The sequence below is a fragment of the Thamnophis elegans genome, chromosome 3, assembly GCF_009769535.1.
Source record: "Thamnophis elegans isolate rThaEle1 chromosome 3, rThaEle1.pri, whole genome shotgun sequence".
NCBI lineage: Eukaryota > Metazoa > Chordata > Lepidosauria > Squamata > Colubridae > Thamnophis > Thamnophis elegans.
Genome location: NC_045543.1, coordinates 135,625,180 through 135,648,358, shown reverse-complemented (window position 1 = coordinate 135,648,358; position 23,179 = coordinate 135,625,180). Strand labels below are relative to the sequence as shown.

Genomic DNA, 23,179 nt, shown 5'->3' with positions numbered 1-23,179 from the left:
AAGACACGGGAGAATCCCCACTCTCTCGGCCTTCCAAAAAGCCACCAAAAAGCCACCAAAACCTGGCTGTTCCGGCAGGCCTGGGGCTGTTGACCCATGAATGAGGTCCAGCCCCCAGCTAAGTCGAGTGTATGGTGTGTTCCAGGGGTGGGTTTCTCACCCTGTTCCAACCGGTTCGGTTGGAACAGGGCCGGCAGCGTCCTCGTGCAAGCGCGCGGTGCACGCATGCGTACTAGCGTCTGTGCGATGCTCCAGCTGCTCCTGGAGGATTGCGCAGGCGCTGTATGCATCCTGCGCATGCGTGGAAGCACAGAACTTGTCAAAACCGGGTAAGGAGCGCAGGCGGGTGGGTGGGCTCTTCGCCGTTCCCGGAAGTTACTTACTTCCGGGTTCGCCGACCAACCGGTTCACGGGGACCGCCGCGAACCGGTTGAAACCCACCCCTGGTGTGTTCCTTTTAAATTTGTTCTCGTCTTTCCCCTATTTTTTATTTTTGTTTTGTCTTTGTATTTGTAAGCCGCCCGGAGTCCTACAGGATTGGGCTGCATATAAATTTATTAAATTACGAATTAAATTACGAATCATTCCCATGGGGTCTGTGGAAAGACCACTTCTTCAGCAGTACAATTTTAATAGGTATTTTTCCAAGAGTCCACCTGAAGCCAACCCCTCTTCAAGCATCCTGGAACCAGTTTTCTGGAACCACAGACCTCATGGCTAAATTTAGAAATAAATTAGTCATTGTGAAATCCTTCTTGCTGTAAATTGTTCTGCTGGGGAAAAAATGGGGAGATATCCTCATTTGCATCCATGTTCACGCTGAAATTTCCATTACCAAAACACTTATAAAATAAACACCTGCTGCCTTCTTCATTTACAGAAGGATCGGGGATAGGACCAAGATAATTTTTTCCCCTCCCACCTTGAGAGGCATGCAAAATTGTACTTTGCTACTACAAAATGGATAATTCGGGATTTGAGCTGAATGAAGAAGCACCTCCAAACAACTACTCCAAGCCAGAAAAGATTAAGGAAGAATGCCATGTAAGTTGCAATAGTTTACAATGTTTGTAAAATATTTAGAAAGGTACATTAGTTCTTCTTAATAGGGGAAAAAAATCTGCATTATAACATGAGTTGGGGAGTATAAAATGTAGAGAATGCACAACTAGACATTTATCTTTTCTGACCCATTTCTAGTTAATCCAGAGAAACTGTTTGCTGGACCAAACTCTTAAAACTAGCATTTCTCACTCTACCGAAGAGGGCAATAGTTAGGAACAGACAAGTCTTGTGAGGTTGCTTTCAGATTTTTGGAAGATTATGATGAGATTTCTTTGTTGAGATTTAATTTCCATAGTGTGAACACATGTTTGTTCTGCACAGGACATGCAATAATGCCATGCATTCCAAACGGACAGATTCATGACTAGAGTTAGGTGAATTTGTCTTAGATAGTGACAAAGAACACATTGTTAGATCCATTTAAATAAAATTCATACACTATGAAAACACTAGGTATAATTAAGGAAAGTATGCTTGATGAAAACAACCATAATTTCATATCATTCACATGACAAGCTCAACCCACAAGATGATGGCAGGAAAACCTATCTTACATGCCTCACACATGTGAGTTGGCTCTTCCCACTGAGTAGCAGGAGCTTTTAGAATATGCAAGCAAGGCACTAAATAAATACTTTTGTTTACCTATATTTATGCAATTTTTCATCCCTTATCTTAGCATGCCATTCAGGCATTTTTTTTAAATAAATTATGACGCTGGCTTGGTCTCAGTAACTATAATTAAAATAGGTCATCAGTCTTAAGCCAGGCAGATAATAAAACTGGTTTGGCTAAGAGGGGACCAGAAAACTTTGGATATTGTAAAGTTAATATTGATTATTACCAGTATTAACTTTTCTTCCACAGTGGGAGAAAAGAAAAAAAGCAGGAGGGAATTAATCAATGTTTGTTTTAGTATTAACGCAAACAATTTTGTACTTTACTTAGAAAATTGAACCAGGACAAGATCATTCAATTATGGAGTTGAACGTCAAAGCTAAAAGGCAGGATAGAAAGAGGAAACTTCCCTTCTTGAGTAAAGAAATGGATTAGAAGAAGAAGCTAAGATCAATGTAGAGATGTTATTAATTTCTTTATTTCTTTTTTCTTAATAGATTTTAGACTGTGTTTGTTAAAAATCTATACCGTGTACGGGTTCTGGGAAGTCGGGGGGGAAGGACGAGGGGGGTCGGGGGGTCGGGTGGAGAGAGGGAGGGGTATATATTAGGCTAGACACAATGTGTTAGCTCTCAATGCAATGTGACTTCACATGTATACTGTTTTTCTCTAATTTTTCTTTAAAAATAGGAGAAGCCAAATACATTAACATATAGTGGAAATACACCGAGGGGAGGAGGAGTAGGAAAGAAGAAAGAGGGGTAGAGAGGGATGGGAGAGAGGGTGGGGGGAAGGCGAAAAAGAAGGGGGGAGTGGATCTGGAGAGAGGAGTGGTAGAGGGCGAGGGTAAGTAGGGTAGAGAGGGGGATGATGGAGGGAAGATAGAAAGTTGGAGGGTGGTGGAAGAAAGAGGTGTATGGAGAATGGAAGAGGTATATTGGGCTTTTATTTTCTGGGGCATTGTCGACAAGAGGAATTGATGCAATTATTGTTTAATACTGTATGGTGTGTACATGTGAGTGTATGAAAATGAAAATAAATACAGGGCGGGGCATAACCTTTTCCTAGGGGGTCACAGCAAGATCGACAGCAGTTTACAACTTCCGCGACACCTCATTTTAAAGCCCATAAAAAACTGAATTGAATGAGCTATTAAATGTTAAATTTGCTTTAAGAATGGCTGGAAAATTCGATTCGGAAGAACAAAGGATCATTGACAGAATAAAATGCATTGCCTTTCGAGAGGCTCGCGATGCTGGAGCGACGTTTATCAATCGAAAATGGATTGCAAACAAATTGAAACGTCATCCGGATTGGGTTACTGATAATTGGAACAAAACAGCCCAAGAATGTTTCACAAAATTTGGAGAAGGGCGTCCTCTGCAACTGTCCCAAGAAAGCAAAGCCATCATTGCAACTGGCAGTCGCAAACAACGAAAAGGAAACCGAAAAGTGGCCCAAGAAATCCTTCAAATTCGTGGAAAACGAGTTGATCAAAGGACAATCGGCCGATATCGAGAACGAGAAGGTTTGAAGCCATTCCACGTCATTTGCAAACCATTGAAAACTCAAACACACGTTCAAGATCGGCTTTGGTTGTGCGATTGGTTGTCTGAATGGACCGAGGAAGATTTTCTTCATTTGGCGCCATCTGACGAATTCTTCGTTTATGCCATTCGAAAACCGAATTTCCAGAACGATCGAATTTGGGCTAAAAACGTCGACGACATCGCCAAACATGAACGATATCGACAAATCGTTCGCAATCCGACTTGCATCGGGATTTTCGTCATTTTCACAGCCAAGAAACTGCATTGGGTTTTGAAGGATAAAGGGGAATCCTGGGATGGCAGTTATTTCCGTGAGAAAATTTTATTGGAGAATGTCATTCCATTTCTCAGTGATCCAGACAATGTCTTGGTGGTTGGTGAGGCTGTCTTTCTTCATGACAAAGCTCCTTGCATGCGTGCAAATGCGACTCAGCAATTGTTAAAGGAAAACAATGTCGAATTTTGGGGCAATGACGTCTGGCCGGGAAATTCGCCAGATCTCAATCCGGCAGAGAACATTGGGGCCATAATTAAGGATGAAGTGGAAGCTCTGATGATTCAGGAGCAAGGTCAAAATCGATATTCGGTTGAAACTTTGAGAATGAATTTGGAAACTGTGTTGAAAAATCTGGAAAATCGAACGGAACTGTTTGAAGATTTGTTGTGTTCTTATCCACCTCGTTTGAATGCTGTTCGAAGGGCTAATGGTGGTCATACTGACTATTAAATCGTGTCAATAAACTCAGTTTTTGATGGGCTTTCGAATGGTGTATGAATTATTTGTGTTGTTATTACAAGTGTTGCTGTGACCCCCTAGGAAAAGGTTATGCCCCGCCCTGTATGTAAAATGGGGAAAAAAATAACAAAATAAAAGAAATGGATTAGTTTCCCAAGCCCATCAGTCAGTGTTATCTTTGATCATTACAGTAACAAAGCTTTCCTGTTGCCTCACTGTCTTCCGGAGCTGCCAATTTTGTAGATTCATAGGGTTTTAATTGCCGGGGGGGGGTCTTACAGTCCAACCCCCTACTCAAGGCTGGATATTTTATATCGCTCCAATCAAATGGTTGTCCACTCTGTTTTTGAAAACCTCCAGTGATGGAGCATCCACAACTCTGGGAGTAGCTATTGCATTGATGAATTGTTCTCACTGTCAGGAAATTTCTCCTTATTTCTAGTTTGCATCTCTCTTTAACAAGCTTCCATCCATCACTCTTTATCCTGTCCTCAGGTGCCATGTAGAATAGGTTGAACCCCTCATTTCTGGGACAGCCCCTCAAGTATTGGAAAACAGTTATCAAGCCCCCCCTTAACTCTTCTCTTCGCTAGACTAGACATACCTAGTTCCCTCAATCATTCATTGTATAGTTTAGCCCCCAAAGCCCCTTACCATTTTGTCGCTCTTCTCTGCATATATATCTTTTCTCTCCCAAATTACATAGTTCCCTTCTTTCCTATACAGCTTTTAAATCAGTAAATCCAGAGAGCACTGGTTTGTTTTTATCCGTTTTCAGGGGGGAAAAGTGCATAAAGGCTTTCCAGTCTTTTACAAATGTAGTTATTGTTTCTTCCCTAATCAAAACAAGTCAATATAGGTCCCTTGGCAACTTTTGTCATCTTCACAATCCATTCCACATATAAGTATGTGAAAATAGTTAAGGTCCTGGCTTTCTAGATGCTGCCTCCAGGGATGCTGAACTCTTGTGCTCCTTTTTCCTTTTCTCCTGCGCTGAATTCTTCAGAAAATTCTTCAGAAAATTCTTCAGAAAATTCTTCAGAAAATTCTTCAGAAAATTCTTACTTCCTGCAAGAAAAGCGGAGAAGAAAGCGTGCCACTGTTACAGGAAGTAAATCTTCCTGAGCTCCTTCAAGACCGGGTTGATTCCTGGCAACTCCCTGGACAAGTCCCTGCAGTTTTCTTGGCAAGATTTTTTCAGAAGTGGTTTTTATAATTGCCTCCTTCCAAGGACTGAGATAGAGTGATTGGCCCAAGGTCACCCAGCTGGTTTTGTGTCTAAGGCAGGGCGAGAACTTAACAATCTTGCAATTTTTAGCCTGGTGCCTTAACTACTGCTCCAAATGGATCTTACTTTTAGGTGGGGATGTTTCAAACAACACTTCACTTTCAAACCTCTGAATTTACTGTTAAATAAGTGATGGTGTTTTTCCCAGTTGCAATATATGGTTGTGAAAGTTGGACCATAAGGAAGGCTGAGCGCCAAAGAATTGAGGTTTTTGAACTATGGTGCTGCAGAAGACTCCTGCGAGTCCCTTGGACTGCAAGGTGATCAAACCGATCAGTCCTAGAGGAGATCAACCCTGTCTGCTTTTTAGAAGGCCAGATCCTGAAGAGGAAACTCAAATACTTTGGCCACCTAATGAGAAGGAAGGACTCGCTGGAGAAGAGCCTAATGCTGGGAAAGATTGAGGGCAAAAGAAGAAGGGGACAGTGGAGAATGAGGTGGCTGGATGGAGTTGCTGAAGCAGTAGGCGTGAGCTTAAATGGACTCCAAAGGATGGTAGAAGATAGGAAGGCCTGGAGGGAAGTTGTCCATGTTGGTCACGATGGGTCAGATACGACTTTGCAACTAACAACAACAAATTACAGTGGATGATTTGATACAGTTGGGTATTTTTAATCCAAAAGCTGAATAATAACTTGCTCTGAGAAGATATGGATGACAGTACAGCTCTGCAGACATAGCAGAAATATAACAATATAGTCGTGATCCAGTTTTACAGAGTTGTCTTGTAATTCTTCCCTTTTTCTTCCTTTCTGCCCTAAAGGTGAAAAAGAGCCACTGGTCTCTTCTCCATGTCTTTCTGGTTTGTCTGTTGGCCTGTGCAATAACCACAGTGGTGGGGGTGTTGATTCTGTCCCTGGTTTATGCTAGCACCACTGACTTTAAAAGACAACAGCATGAAGTGAATCTAGAAAATCATGGATCAGCTTCCCGAAAAATTCCCATAACATTTGCCTACAAGAGCCAGGTGGACCTCAAGTTCCAATTTCTCCACCATCTTACTAAATCCAAGGTATAACTAAACTATTTCTTCCATATTTGTTTTGCACAGGACAAATATTTTGGAATCTTAGTTTTTTAGGGTTTTTATCCCTGGCTAAACTGTTATTCTTTGGTGAAATCTGGCTAAACTGCTATTCTTTGGTGGAAAGAATAGGTAGATTCTTTAAACAAGGGCATAGAAAAACTGAGCAGCAAAAACTCATGGGTTAAAGCCAGGGCTATCATTGATTTGTAAGGCACCTTTGTGCAGTTTCCACCCACCCACCCACCCACCCCCAACAGAATTGAATGAATGAACTGAAGAAGCTTCTTTAATGAGAAGCAAAACATTTTCAAAGAAAACACAACCAAGAAAGTCCAGTTGCCTTTTGGAAAAGCATCTTTGGGACAACCATGATTGAGAATCTCCATTTGCCACCAGAGCATCAAGTCTTGTCAGGGGGAAGCTGTGGCTTCCTGGCCCTCCATTCATTCTCTCTCTCTCTCTCTCTCTCTCTCTCTCTCTCTCTCTCTCTCTCTCTCTCTCTCTATCTCTCTCTCTCTATCTATCTATCTATCTATCTATCTATCTATATCTCTATCTCTATCTCTATCTCTATCTCTATATCTATATCTATATCTATATCTATATCTATATCTATATCTATATCTATATCTATATCTATATCTATATCTATCTATCTATCTATCTATCTATCTATCTATCTATCTATCTATCTATCTATATATATATATATATATATATATATATATATATATATATATATATCACAATCCCTGGTATGCCCAAATATGGGAGGAAGTTTACTGCTTCCATTCTCTGTCCATCGGCTCATCATAAGAGACCATCCAGACAGAAACCCAATATTTTTACTGTTGCCTTTTGTTACATTTGTGTTGCTCAACCCTGCTTTCAAACTTCTTGGCATAAGCGACCAGTTTTGGGGAAGACAATTTTTCCACGGACCAGCGGAGGAGGAAGAACATGCAACCTAGATACCATGCATGCACAGTTTTGTTCACCCACTGCTTACTTCCAACTGTGCAGCCTGTATCCTAACAGGCCACAGACAGTTGAGGACCCCTGCTCTAGTGTAATGTTCATTGACTGTTTCACACATTTCAAACCTTAGTGAACTTGATCTGGAAGTGGATACAAGCGTCTTCCCTTCCATTGCTTTTCTCTGGGTTATAGATAGAGAACAAGTTCTGTCTGAACAATTGCTGCTCCAAGCTCCCTAAAACCACAGAGATCAAAAAAGATTCACACTGTGGAACAGCTTGTCCAGATTCGATGATTAAAATGTTTCTTTAAATAGTTGAGAAATTAAACAGACATTATCTGATTAATTGGTATTAATCCACCAAGTAAATATCCGTTGATATCGAGAGGGCGCCAATCTTCATTGGATGTTTAAAAGCTATTTATGAACTGTATCAAAACCATTAATATTTTCATGCATCTGCAACTTCCAAGGTGCACCAGTTTCCAGGAGGTGCAATTCAGTGGTCAAGATTTCGCAGGAATGCCGATGAATACCAGAACAAGGAAGAGATGGCGTTTGGAGAAAGTATCAATGCTCAGCGTTCCAAGTTGATGTTTGGGACTCTTCTGATCAAAAGCCAAGGACTGCGTGCTCCACACTGGCATTTCAATGCCAACGAACAGGGTTACCTCTTAAAGGTAATATTGAAAGTAGCATTTTAATTTAATTATTTTTAAACAACTGGAGAGGGGGCGAGAAAGAATATAAAAGTAACTAATAGTGGACGAGTGGAAGAAAAGAGCTTACAGGTCATAGTTGAGCTCAAAATTTGTGTTGCTAAGCAAGACATTTGTTAAGTGAGTTTTACGCCATTTTATGACCTACCTGGCTTCACCTGTTAAGTGAATCAATGTAGTTATTAAGTTAGTTAACACTGTTGTTAAGTGAATTTGGCTTCCCCGTTGACTTTGCTTATCAGAAGGTGGCCCGTGAACTCTGAACACTGCAACTATCATAAATACTAGCCAGTTGCCAAAGTATCTGAATTTTGATGCTGCAACAGCCATAAGTGTGAAAAATGGTCATGTCACTTTTTTCAGTGGTGTTGTAACTTTGAACAGTCACTAAATGAATGGTTGAAAGTTGAGGACTACCAATATTGAAACATCTGCGCATACGTATAGAGCAAGGGTCCCCAACCTTTCTGAGTTGGCAGCCCGGAGCAGGGGGAGGGTGGGAAAGAGGGGATGCTTTTGTGGGAGGGGCAAGTACATGTGTGCGTGCATGTGTGTGCACGCGCAAACCTGCAGTGTTCATGGCGATGCTTCTGCAAGTGGGGCCACACAGGCACCTGGGACAACGCTTGCATGAGTAGGGCTGCGCACATGTGTGGCCATGTGGACACTGGCCAGCCGCTCACATGGCAGCCTGGTGGCAATTCGCCTGCAGACCACAGGTTAGGGACCCCTGACATAGAGCATCTAATCCCTTCCATCCTCCCACCCCAACCCACACAAACAGGGCAAAATCCAATAGCAGAGATTCGCTAGGCAGGCAGCATTTTCTCCAAAACCCCTATGAAATAATTATTGGGAGATAAATCTGAACCAAGATATATCTAAAAAGATTTCAACAGGACTTTGATAAATAATTTGCCAGGTTATGAGAACCAAAGATAAGTAATGGGACAACTTGCAATCAAAGAAAAGAACTTGAGAACCTGTAAGAGACTGTGATGGGATGTAGTGAGAAGGTGGTCTCTTAGGAGTAAAGGGGTGTATTCCAGAGGAGTAAGATCCAACTCAGCCTGAATATCATGTATGTGTGTGAGAGAGAAGTTGAAGATAGCTCCTCCTTAATTGTTCACATATTATAGATGCAGATAGGATCCTCAGCCTCTATAGGTGGGAAACAAGCGCTCCATGGCTTAGGCCCAGGATACCTGCGAGACCACCTACTGCCACTGGTAGCCTCCCACTGTCCAGTGCTATCCCACAGGGTTGGCCTCTTCAGGATGCCGTCGGCCAGACAGTGTCGGCTAGCGACCCCCAGGGGGAGAGCCTTCTCTGTGGGAGCGGCTTCCCTCTGGAATGAGCTGCCCCCGGAGCTTCGTATAATCCCCGACCTCCGGTCCTTCCGACACGCCCTAAAAAGTTGGCTTTTCCAGCAAGCCAGCCTGGCCTGAACAAAACAAAATAAATTATTGATCATTGTTAATTTTAATTGAATTTTCTTAAAAATGTCATTGTTAATTCCAATTGGGTTTGTTTGGGATATTCTATTAAATTTTTGTAATATGTGTTTTTTTAATGTTGTACGCTGCCCTGAGTTCTTGGGAGAAAGGTGGAATATAAATCTAATAAATCAAACCAAACAAAACCAATATGGAACTCAATTTGGAAGAACGTGTTATTCTTGGTATTGGACCTGGTACTGTGTGAAAAAAAAGCATGCACATTCAGACTTGCAAGATTGTTACTATAACCTTATAATAAAAGTAGCATCAATGTTCCTAACTCTGGTTTCCTAGTCTGGTCTACCATGAAAGCTGACTTCAATCTCCCATCACTCCCTTTTTTTCCATGAGAACTAAGGAAAGTTTAGTCTGAGACGCTTTCTTGACATTTAAGCTCCAGACTCAGATTCCTTTTATCTTACCATGGCCTTGGTTGCAGCTCTTCCATCTGATCCCCAAGGTTGTTCCTACTGCCCTTTACACACAATGATCTTTTTACGGCCATATAAATATGTGTTTACCCAGATCACAAATTTGGTGCAGAAGTTGTTCAAGGCAAATCAATTTCAGGCTCTCATTGGCTGGGGTATTCTCTCCCCACATGATTTCCTGGTCAATTGTAATATTTTTTTGTTCTGTTCCTGATGTGCTTCACAGGGATCTGCGTGGATTGGGGTAGTTGATGCTGGTGGAGATACAATAGCTACATACAACATCATGGCAGGACAGATTATTTTCTTCCCTCGAAATACCGTGCACTGGGTCAAGAACGTTGGCGTAGAAGACTGTTTGTTCTTGTTGTTTTTTACAACCCATGAGGAGCTTCAGACTCTGGACATGGATGACATGTTTTTCTTGACACCCAAAGACATTGAGGCAAGATCCTTAAAGGTCTGTACAACTGGAATTCCAAATCCTATTTCCACAACTATTTTGACTGCCATTCTGAATAGCCTGCTTCCTGGATACCCATCCATTGTCAAATTCAAATAACTGTCTGGGTAAGATATAAAATAAGCAAGCAGACTTTGACGGAAGCCAACCTTGAGCATTTTTTTCTCCATGCCTTCCCTTCAAAAGGAGAAACCTTTACAATCTTGCAAATTAATCTTTGTAAGAGAAGGAATGGCAGAACCTGAAGGTGGAGTCAAAAGAGGAATCAGCTCAGAGTCTCTAAATAGCCACAAAGGGACAAAGTCCAACCCCTGCTCAATTCTGTTTACCCTTAAAGATAAAGGTAAAGGTTCCCTTTGCACATATGTGCTAGTTGTTCCCGACTCTAGGGGGTGGTGTTCATCTCCGTTTCAAGCCTGAAAAGCCAGCGCTGTCCGAAGACATCTCCGTGGTCATGTGGCTGACATGACTAAATGCTGAAGGTGCACGGAATGCTATTACCTTTCCAGCAAAGTGGTCCCTATTTTTCTACGTACATTTTTTATGTGCTTTCGAACTGCTCGATTGGCAGAAGCTAGGACAAGTAATGGGAGCTCACTCCATTTCGTGGCACTAGGGATTCAAACCACCAAACTGCTGACTTTTCTGATCGACAAGCTCAGCGTCTTAGCCACTGAGCCACTGCATCCCTCATGTTGACCCTTATCTAGTGCCAAAATAATGCTAACCATTAGTTGAGTAAATTCCTGTGCACAGGCATTAGTAGTAATAAATCATTTAAACTGGAATGTCATGTGTGGTCTTGGTCTTAGGCACCTAACAATCTTCTGCATTTGGCTCATTACCACTCACCTCTTTGTAAGCAAAAAGTTACTTTATTAAATGAATTAATTGCCATTTCTACCTGGATTCACCAAATACAATATTTACTTGTGTTTTCTAGCCTCAAGGTGGTATGGATTTCATCCGGTCATTCCAAGAACAAGCAGAAGACCAAGACATCAATCTTCCACCCAACCTAGCAGAGCTTGTTCAGAATGCCAACTACAACCAGTCTGAAGATAGACTGGTATGGCGGTATTTCTTTGACCTAAAAGGTACTACAGAGCCAGCTAGGGGGACATAGAGAAGGGAACCACTTTTGCCTGATAGGACTCTTGGGCTTTTAATGCAACAAAGGGTGTTTCCAATCAGATACAGAAATGTTTTCCCTGGAAATAATGTAAGAGTGTGATGGAATGTAGTCCAGAAGGTTCTTTTCCAGGGGAGAAAAGAGACAATAAACTTGGAATCTTTGGTATGCAGGAAAAGGGTGAAGAACCTCCCTCCCTCTCCGAGCAGTTCTTAGGGTGTATCTAATAATCATGCAAATAAGTGTTTAGTCTGGCAAGAGTTCTGTCTACAGGCAAGCAACAATAAAGAAACTATTCTGAAGTAACTGCTCTTGTCATTCCCGGTTTCTTGGGCCGGAAAAGGACTCTCTAACTATATGGATCACCAGCCTGAGAGAATGCCTTCTCCCATATATAAGCTACACAACAGTTGCAATCATCATCAGAACCTCTCCTGGTTGTGTAATATGCTGCAGATAGTATATTGGCATTGGCTAAGAAGGCCTTTCCTTGCTTGCTACAATAAAGCATGTATTGCAGTGGTGGGATCCAAACATTTTTACTACCAGTCCTGTGGGTGTGGCTTGGTTGGTGTGGCTTGGTAGGCGTGGCAGGGGAAGGAAACTGCCAAATCCCCATTTCCTTCTAATCAACTGGGACTCGGGAAGCAGAGAATAGATGGGATCAGGGCCAGCCAGAGGTGGTATTTACCGGTTTACTTAAATTTACTCAAAATTTCCACTCCAGGTTCTCCAGAACTGGTCAGAACCTGCTGAATACCACCTCTGATGCATGGGTATTGCTACAGAATAAAAGGGTTGGAAAGGACCTTGGAGGTCTTCTAGCCCAACTCAATGCTCAAGCAGGAAACCTAATAACCAGTTCAGACAAATAGTTGTTCAATCTTTTCTTCAAAACCTCCAATGATGGAGCGCCCACAGCTTCTGGAGGCAAGCCATTCCATTGATTCATTGTTCTAACTGCTAGGAAATTTCTCCTAAGTTCTAGGTTGCTTCTCTCCTTCATTAGTTCCCATCCATTTCTTCTTGTCTTGCCTTCAGGTGCTTTGGAGAATAGGTTGACACACAAACACCTCACCAGATCAGGTCCTTGTGGAAACTATTTGTTATGACATTTGATATTCTTGCATTATTTAGGACCTAGATGTTTGCAAAAAAAAAAAAAGAGTAAACTTTTGTGAATGTATGTATGCTTGATGCTGGTACTATAGACAGATAGATAAATCCCAATACCACAATTCTGCTCTGCCAAAAAAGAAAAAAGAAAGAAAAATCAAGTGGTCTTTCTTATTTTTAAGTTAAACAATTAAATCAAACACTTTTAAAATATAAATTTATAATCATCTCATTGTTAACCATATAGTTTCTTCTATACCCTTTGAACCAGGTATAGAAAAGGACATCAAAAATTCATACTAAAATGATAATATCTTGAGAACATCAATGTTAAATAAAGTAAAAAAAATACTGTCAGATCAGCATCCATTACATAATTCTTTCTCAACATAATATTATTTTGAGAAAATAGTTCTCCATTCCTAATAAGCTGTCTCTCCTTGTTGTTATTGACCAATTGACTTCAATTAACACTCCATTGGTAGCACCCTTTTGGAATATTGAGCTGATGAGTAATCATCTTGCAGAGAATCTATCTTCATTGCTGTTAATCACCAACACCTAATTGATGGCACACAATCAATCAATCAATCAATCAATCAATCAATCAAAACAAAGACTTCCTGCAGGAAGAAAAGCTTTGGGATTATTGTAGCATGCATATAATAAAAGTTCAGCGTGTCCTCTATACCAGTGTTTCTCAACCTTGGCGACTTTAAGTCCTGTGGACTTCAACTCCCAGAATTCCCCAGCCAGCTGTGCTGGCTGGGGGATTCTGGGAATTGAAGTCCACAGGACTTAAAGTCGTCAAGGTTGAGAAACACTGCTCTATACAATGTGCAAAACATTAGCTCTCCATTAATCAAAAATAATGTTAGCCATGCTTAATCATTAGGAGGAGTAGGACTGTGGCTGAGCTGGCAGGGAGCGATAGAGGATGGCGGCTGCAGTGGCGAGGACTGAGCCCCGAAAACACCAGTACTTTTCCCTCCATTTGCGAGAGTGGCACAAGTCAGCCTCGAACTCTGGCCCCCTACATTGGGGCCCTTATCCATCTTTAGGAAAGAGACTTTTGAGTATACAGCCCGCTAACCTTCACCAGTGGGGTAAGACTACATGGTTGCCGCCTATGAATTTTGGATCCTCACATTCTATCTTGCTTGTATACAGCCACCTTATATATTACGCACTTTTGACTTGGTGGCCAAGGACATCTCCCCAGGACATAAGAAGGGAGAGGAGCGGATCACCGCTTCCTCCACTGTTTCCATATTACTATACATTATAACTGCGCAATTTTAAAATAGTATGTTGAGTGTATGGGAGTTAACTGGAATTGAATGAATGGCCCACTTTTATTAATTGTTACTATTGTATTTTATATGTTTTAAATATTACGTGGGAATTGTTAGAGTGGATAAATGAGAATGTTTGACTCGGAGGGCCTGCCGGGGAAGGCGGGGGTCAGTGGGGTGGTTGGGGGGACTACTGTCACGGGAGTGGGTCGGAGCATTACGGTCATTACGGGGAGGGGCAGATACGGCGGGGACTTTAGGGCTGGCCATTACCGGGGAAGGAGGGTTCGCTACATCACAGAGATCCCTCCTTCCGGCCCTATGAGCCCCACTCCAAGACCAGATGGCGCGAGTAGTCAGGACCCTGGTCTCAGGCTGTTGTCGCTAAATGCCAGGTCTGTTGTACACAAAGCTCCTCTCATCCGGGACTTAATTGTTGATGAGAGGGCAGACCTGGCATGTATTACTGAAACCTGGCTGGGCACAGAAGGAGGAGTCCCCCTTGTAGAGATGTGCCCAGAGGGATTTCAGGTGCTTCATCAGCCGAGAGGGAAGGGGTGGCGGTGTGGCTATTGTAATCCGGGAGTCTCTGTTACCTCGTAGGGTCCCTGCTCCGGAGCTTGTCGGGTGTGAGTCCCTGCTGATAAAGTTGGACCTCAAGGGTCAAGTGGGTTTGCTGCTAACGTACCTGCCTCCCAACTGCATTGCAGCATCCCTCCCCTCGCTCCTCGAGTCAGTAGCCGAGCTGGCAGTTGAGTTCCCCAGGCTTATAGTTCTGGGGGACTTCAATTTGCCATCGCTCGGTGAACGCTCTGATGGGGCGCAGGAGTTCATGGCTTCCATGACAGCCATGGGCTTGACCCAGGTAATTCGGGGCCCAACCCATGCAGCGGGTCACATGCTCGACCTCGTATTCCTCTCGGAGCAGTGGATGTGTGATCTTGGTCTGAGGGGTAATGAGATCATACCCCTGTCGTGGTCAGACCACTGCCTACTGAGGCTTGACTTCCGGAGGCCAAACCCCCACCGTAGGGAGGAGGAACCGACCAGGTGGTTCCGCCCCAGGCGACTTATGGACCCGTTGAGGTTCCAGACGGAGCTTGGGGTTATTCCTGATACTCTCGCCCACAGTTCGACGGAGACTCTGGTTGCCGCCTGGTATTCGGCGGCGGCGGAGTCTCTTGATCGGATTGCGCCACTACGGCCCCTCCGGGTCAGTAGATCCCGGAGGCCTCCTTGGTTTACCGAGGAGCTCCGGGAGAGGAAACGCCGGAGGAGATGCCTAGAGCACCTGTGGAGGTCCGATAAGTCCGAGGCGAACCGAGCGCTCCTAACTACCTGCACCAAGGACTATGTCCGAGCATTAAGAACTGCCAAAAGATCATACATTTCTGCCTTGGTTGCGTCCGCCGAGTCACGCCCAGCCGCCCTGTTTAGGATAACCCGCTCCCTCCTTAACAGGAGGGATGCGGGAGACCCCTTGCAGGGTAGGGCTGAGGACTATGCTCAATTCTTGGCGGACAAAGTAGCTCGGTTTCGATCGGACTTGGACTCCACCGCAGTAGATCCAGCCAAGACACAGGAGGACCACTTGGCAAATCAGCTCTGGGTTGAGTTCCAGGATGTTGCCTCTGGGGATGTGGACAAGGCCATTCGAGCTGTAAGTGCCTCCACCTGTATTCTGGACCCGTGTCCCTCCTGGCTGGTTGCCAACAGCAGGGAGGTGACACATGGCTGGATCCAGGCGGTCGTGACCGCCTCCCTTCGGGAGGGGCACTTCCCCGCCGTACTTAAAACGGCGGTGGTGAGACCCCTCCTGAAGAAACCATCCTTGGATCCAGCCATTTTAAACAACTTTCGTCCTGTCTCCAACCTCCCCTTTATCGGGAAGGTTGTTGAGAAGGTGGTGGCCTTCCAGCTTCAACGGGCCTTGGAGGAAGCTAGTTATCTTGACCCCTTCCAGTCTGGCTTCAGACCTGGTTACAGCACAGAAACCGCTTTGGTCGCATTGACCGATGATCTCTGGAGGGCCAGAGATGGAGGCTATGCGTCCATCCTGGTTCTCCTTGACCTCTCAGCGGCTTTCGATACCATCGACCATGGTATCCTTCTGCGACGACTGCGGGAGGTGGGAGTGGGAGGCACTGTTTTGCAGTGGTTCTCCTCCTACCTCTCGGACAGGTCGCAGTCGGTGTTAGTCGGGGGGCAGAGATCGTCCCTGAGGCCCCTAACATGTGGGGTGCCGCAGGGTTCGGTCTTATCCCCCCTACTATTTAACATATACATGAAACCGCTGGGCGAGATCATTCGGAGGCACGGGATAAAATACCACCAATATGCGGACGATACGCAACTGTATCTGTCCGCCCCGTGCCAACTCAATGAAGCGGTGGACGTGATGAACCAGGGTCTAGAGGCCGTTAAGAACTGGATGAGCGCTAACAAACTGGTACTCAACCCGGACAAGACCGAGTGGCTGTTGTGCTTCCCTCCCAATAATTTGACTAATGTACCAACACTTAGGCTGGGGGGTCAAATTTTATACCCCTCAGATAGGGTCCGCAACTTAGGAGTCCTCCTGGACCCACAGCTGACTTTTGACCACCAGCTGTCAGCTGTGACCAGGGGGGCATTTGCCCAGGTTCGCCTGGTCCGCCAGTTGCGGCCCTACCTAGATCGGGAGGCTCTCACAACAGTCACTCGAGCCCTTGTGATCTCTAGGCTGGAATACTGCAATGGGCTCTACATGGGGTTGCCCTTGAAGTGCATCCGGCGACTACAGTTAGTCCAGAATGCAGCCGCGCGAGTGATAGTGGGCGCACCGCGGTTCGCCCACGTTACACCCGTCCTCCGCGAGCTGCACTGGCTACCTGTTGGTCTCCGGGTGCGCTTCAGGGTACTGATGACCACCTTTAAAGCACTCCATGGTAGTGGATCTGGGTACTTGAGAGACCGCCTTCTGCCGATTACCTCCCTTCGACCAATTAGAACGCACAGACTGGGCCTCCTCCGAATCCCATCTGCCAGTCAATGCCGACTGGCGACCACACGGAGGAGAGCCTTTTCTGTTGCAGCTCCGACCCTGTGGAACGATCTCCCCATTGAGATCCGTACCCTCACCACCATCCAGACCTTCCGCGCAGCCCTCAAGATCTGGCTCTCCCAGCAGGCCTGGGGATAGGTTCCCAATTCACCCGCCCGAGTGTTTGATTGCTGAACGAAAGTTGTGTTTTATTATTTTTCTTTGTTCACATTTTGTTTTGTTTTTTTGATACTGCACCCCCCTCCCTTGTGATTGTAAGCCGCCCTGAGTCCCCTCAGGGAAAAGGGCGGCCTATAAATTTTAATAAATACTCAAATACTCAAATAATGCTACATAAAATAATGGAGCTAATATAAAGCCCTTGATCATCACTCAGGAGCCTACTAATTTTTCCACTATATTTATTTTCCATTCAGGATCTTCCAAATTCCAGTTTCCAGGGGGAGTCATCCAGTGGGCTCGGTATGTAAAAAGCGGAAAAGGCTTAAAACCCAATGAAAAAATTTACAGCGAATTTCTCCATTCGGTAAGCATCCCGGTAAAAATTGCAATCTTACTCTGGAAACTAATTAAGGTAGTCGTTATCTTCTTTAAATTTTATTTTGGGAGTGGGAGGGGGTGTCATTGAAAACTCTTATAAAATATGAGTTTATATATGTACAGTATCCATTTACAATATTGAAAATTATTCCCCTCTTCCACAATTCGTGGACTAAATAAATAATTCACTCCTGATTCCAAGGTATGCATTGTATTAAAACATCTGCGGTGTATACAATTATCCACAATCAATTAAAATTTAAAAGCAAATAATGATAAGAAGCATACCGTCACAATTTCCCCATTGCTACTGTTGTGTATATGCAGAATTTGTTGCTTCTTTTCAGAAGGAAGATGCTCTTACCTTAGCAACACTCCGACTCTCCAGCAATGCTTTACGTCAACCCCATTTCCATCTCAATGCCAATGAAATGGGCTATGTCATCAGTGGCTGCGGAAAGGTAATAACTTAAGTTTAACCACTGTGATGCAAGCCAACATTGCTCAAAGTTAAAACTTCTGGGAATTATACAGTAGTTGAACAATGCCACACTGGAGTCTAATGATGTAAGCTGCCGTATCTTCCCTAAGAAGATGTGTACAGATCCTGGATAAGCTTTATAAGTAGCCTTTGACTTACAACCATCCATTTAATGAGCACTCAAAGTTACAACAGCACTGAAAAAAGTGACTTATGACTTTTTTCACATTGATGACCATTCAACATCCTCATGGTCACATAATCAAAACCTTAAGCTTGGCAACTATTTGTGCCTATTTATGTTGGCTGCGGGATCCCAGGGTTATGTGGTCACCTTATGCAAACATCTGACAAGCCAAGTCAATGGGAAAGCCAGATCCACTAACAACCGTTTTACTAGGCTAACAATTGCAGTGATTCACCTAACAATGGTGGCAAGAAAGGTCATAAAATGGGAAAAAAATTTACTTAACAACTGTCTTGCTTAGCAATAGAAATTTTGAGCTCAGTTGTGGTTGTAAATCGAGGACTATCTGGTATTCAATTTCAATGTGAGGTAGAGTTGAGGAGGTAAGAAAACAATCCATGGGCCCATGACAGATGGTACCACAGGGATGTGCAGTCACTAGAGGCAGGGGAGGCGTGGCCTCACCAGTCATGAGGAAAAGGAAAGAATTTTAAAGAATTTTTTTTAAAATAATTAAAGCCAAGGTAGTTGCTACCAGATTCACAGTGACTTGGAACAGTGCTTAGTGTTAACTATAGGAGGAGGCCAGAGAAATAGGGGCCTCCTGTGCATAAACAATTTTTCGCCTTTTAAGAGTTAAGCAAGGGTTAACAAGCAAAAAATTTTGTATGCAAAGGAGGCACGTGTTCTCTCGCCTCCTGTAGAGGGCATTTTTAGAGGCTTTTTAGAGTTCTCTGGGAGCAACTAGCTCAGTCTGACTCAGAGCTCTGGCAGAACCACACACACACAGCTGGATAAAAGCTTCACTGATTACAATGTGATTCACCTGCAATCAAAGGTTCCAATCGGAAGGCAGCAGGGGAAGGGGGGGTATGGCAGAGGAGCAGTTTTAAAGCCTTTGGAAAATATATCCAATCCAACTTCTGTGTTTGTGTTTGTTTGAGAGTGAGTGTGTGAGTGAGAGAAGGATCCAATTTCTCTGTGTGCGTGTGTCTGTTTGAGAGAGGGGGGAGGGAGGGAGAGAGGGAGGAAGGAGGGGGAGGGAGAAGAAAAAAAAATGGGAAAACTTATTTTGCAAGGGGGAAAAATGCTGTTGCTTTAAATCGGAACTGAGCATGCCTAGCTGTGGAATTCTGGGAGTTGAAGTCCACAAGTCTAAAAAGTGCCTCACCAGCCATAAAGCTGACCGCACGTCACTGTGGTACCATATCCATCAACCTATTTCAAAGAATGAGATTATTCTTCCCCAATCACCAGCTTTTCCTTATGCATTCATACAGCTTACTATTAATCAGGCAATTTGCTCACAAGAGGAGGCCACCAATGTTTCACTGGGAATCCATCTGCAGGTGTAAGCCACCTAACATGTTAATTTTGTCATAAGGGTAGTCCTTGACTTACGATTACAATTAGGCCTTGAATTTCCATCGGTAAGCAAGGTGATTGTTAAGCGACTTATGCCTGGTTTTATGAGCTTTTTTCCCCCATGGGTGTTAAGCAAATGAGTGCCGTTGTTAAGTGAATCACATGGTAGTTAAGCAATCTGGTTCCCTCGTTTGCTTGTCAGAACCTGGCTGGGAAGGTTGTAATGGTGAACCCACGATAGGATGCTTCAAGCACTGAGCCATTAGAGTTAGAGGTTAGAGTGCAATACTGCAGGCTGCTTCTGCTGACTACCAGCTGACTGCAGTTCAGATCCCACTAGGCTCAAGGTTAACTCAGCCTTCCATCCTTCCAGGGTGAGTAAAATGAAGACCTAGATAGATGGGGGCAATATGCTGACTCTGCTTAGAGAGGGCTATAAAGCACTGTAAAGCGGCATATAAGTCTAAGTGCTACTGCTATTGCTATTGTAAATACATGACAGTTCAAGAGTGTCGGAATTCCAATCACATGATCCTGGATATGCTGTGATGGTCCTTAGTATGAGGATCAGTTGTAAGTAACTTTTTTCAGTGCCGTAACTTTGAACGGTTGCTAAATAAATGATTGTAAGTGAAGGACTCCCTGTAGAATAGAATGAAACCAAGTTTCTGACAAGTATGTATTTGTTCTGGTGCATCTTATTTGCAGGTAGGCGTTATTGCTTCATCTACTCTTTCTACCGACTTTACCATTGAAGTTGGAGATGTTGTGTTCTTCCCAGTTGGAAACCAACACTACATCAAGAGCACATGTGATGAGGACCTGCTTCTCATTTTGGCATTTAGCACCAGCGACCAGCTGAGGCCTCTGTTTGAGTTCCTAGAAATTCTGCTATGCATGCCGGCAGAAACCTACCATTTCATTAGGCCTCTATGTTATTATGGACCAAAGGCAAGCATTAAATGTTTGGGAGATCAAACTAAAACAGGTAACTGTGTACATTATGGTACGTTCCTACCAGTTCGCAACTATTTGGTAGAACCGGTTCGTCAAATCTACTGAACCAGTTAGAAGAGGTTCCACCAGTGGACTCGGAAAGTAGGCCACACCTACAGAAGAGGTTCCAAAATTTTTTGAAACCCACCACTGGTGGGTGTGTAATGTCCCGCAGTTATCTACGTATTAATAATGATCTAGTAATATTTCCTTATACATTTTAGGGACCTTTCCTTACATAATTGGTGTTTTCTTTCATACTTTTGGATTTCTGTTTCTGTTAGTTAGCAATTACTAAGACCAATCCCATGTGAAAAAGTATTCAAAGCCTTCTTGATTTTAATTGTCAATTTATTTATTCCTGCACATTGTAATATTTATTCATTTACATATCTCGGTTTTTCCACTGGTGTGCAAACACAATTCCAGCAGCTGCTTAACATGTGTAAAATTAAATATATCTTATACTCCCTTTCAAATAGCCAACAAAATGTTTCTGGTTTTAATTCCATATCTTGCTTTATGATTGCTTCTAACCACTAACTTCTGAATAGCTACTTGGACCGACGGTCGACCTAAGTACTAATTCATAATTTCATATCCGGTCACATGGGCAGCAAGCCACTCCCATCTGGTCACATGGGTGGCAAGCCACTCCCACAAAGGAGGCCACACCCACAGAGTAAGTTCCAACAATTTTTGAAACCCACCACTGCGTTGTACATATTACTAAAATTGCTCCTTTATCCATGATGCTGAACCTACCCTGGCTTCCTTTGGCAAGTTTTGAGTTTTGATTTTATTCCATAAGATCTTCAATAACTACTCAGCAGAGAATCTAAGAAAACAGCTGCTCCCATACAGAGCTGCCTATTAGTTGTGATCAGCATTGATTGAATAATCTTTGATTGAACCACTCCCTGTGTTTCTTATTAAGAGCCCCGGTGGTGCAGTGGTTGGAATATAGTATTGCAGGCAAACTCTGCCCACAGCCTGGAGTTTGATCCTGATGGGGCTCAAGGCTGACTCAGCCATCCATGCTTCTGAGGTTGGTAAAATGAGGAAGCAGATTGTTTGGAGCACTATGCTGATTATTGTAAATTGCCCAAAGAGTGTTATAAAGTACTATGGGGTGATATATAAGTCTATATGCTATTGCTATTTGTTTGGATCTAGAAGCGTGTTTCAGATTCAATTCCAAAACTATCAAACCTCACCTTTGGCCGCAGCAGTAAATCAGTGGTCTCCAAATACTTAACCATAGGTCATCTTCTGAAACAAACTTGGCAGAAGATCTGTAAATAAGAGTTCAACTAGATGAGATCTTTAGGGAAGACAAAAATGAAGTCTCACATATAAAAGTTGATTCCCCCCCCCCCGCCCCGGCAATGTAAAATGCCACATATTTCTGTATCTCCTTGAGGGATTAAATCCTAGATTTCTTCTTCCTGTTGTCCTGACTTAACACAAAGGAGGTGAGCCACTTAGAAGCCTTGGGCATCTGTAGTAGGGTTACCTACTGGTGTGTCCCTCTTCCTTGCCAAAGGAGGCTGCTGAAGAGCCTGATCTTCATAGATCTTATAAAAAATCGGGAAGTGAGAGCCATCCAGATCATGGGGAGGATCTCATTCCAGAGGGCAGGCATACCTTCTCATAATATTGCATAATATTGCATATTATTATCCACATGTCCATGTAATATTACTTCGATGGTATCTAAGCATTGACACATACTCTGATGCCTCCAATCCAGATGTTATTTGTTGGTTTGTTTGTTTTGGCAGTTGCAAACTCTAGATATGGATGACTATTTCCATGCAACAGCAGACCATATATTAGCCCAGCTGTTCTTCAAAAAGCAAGCAGAATTTAAGAAGATCCCAAGGTTGAAGGAGGATCAGGCAATTAACCTACCATAGCAGCTTATTTTTATTCTATGTTTTAGATTTGAATTCTAACAGATAAGCTAACGAGAGTTGCCTTTGCAATTGGGGCGGTACATCACTTGATTGATTTAAAAAAATCAACGGCAATAAAAAGATATCTCTATTAATTCTTTTTTTTTTAAGAATGCCAAAGCAACCTGCCATTTTCTAATTTCTTGGTTGAGTTTTATAATATACTACAAATAAAATAATTTAACAACCAATATGGGCATCCCATCTTCATTTGTGTTAGGATATTGAATTGCTGGGACAATGAAGTGTACTATCGGCCAGTACACACAGTTGTAGTTGATTAGTTACAGAGTGCTGAATCATGCGTGCAGCAATCTACATTATGATTCGTTGATGTAAGTAAAAAGGGAGAGTTTCCCCTTTTCCCCGCCTTTTTCTTCTGTGAGTTCTGTATATTGTTTTAGGTTTACCTCATGATGTTCCTGTCTATCTGTTGACTATCTTGTGTTCTTCCTTTTCTGGATGATGACGAAGACTGCTGAAAATTTAACTGTTAAATATATTTATATAAAAGACTATAAGTTTATGTCGGTGTCTCCTACGAGGTGGCACAGTGGTTAGGGTGCAGTACTGCAGGCCACTTCAGCTGTTATCTGCAGTTCAGCGGTTCTAATCTCACCGGCTCAAGGTTGACTCAGCCTTCCATCCTTCCGAGGTGGGTGAAATGTGGACCCAGACTGTGGGGGCGATA

General features: G+C 43.3%; 1 protein-coding gene across 1 annotated transcript; it reads left to right on the top strand.

Annotated features, from left to right (window-relative positions):
* Positions 1 to 960: 960 nt before the first annotated feature.
* LOC116506786 lies at positions 961 to 22,449 on the top strand. The gene is made up of 9 exons (XM_032214695.1): positions 961 to 1,044; positions 6,021 to 6,269; positions 7,737 to 7,943; positions 10,139 to 10,372; positions 11,319 to 11,472; positions 17,378 to 17,487; positions 17,849 to 17,962; positions 20,243 to 20,389; positions 22,312 to 22,449. The coding sequence occupies exons 1-9, from the start codon at positions 961 to 963 to the stop codon at positions 22,447 to 22,449; spliced, it is 1,437 nt and encodes a 478-aa protein (XP_032070586.1).
* The last annotated feature ends 730 nt before the right edge of the window (positions 22,450 to 23,179 follow it).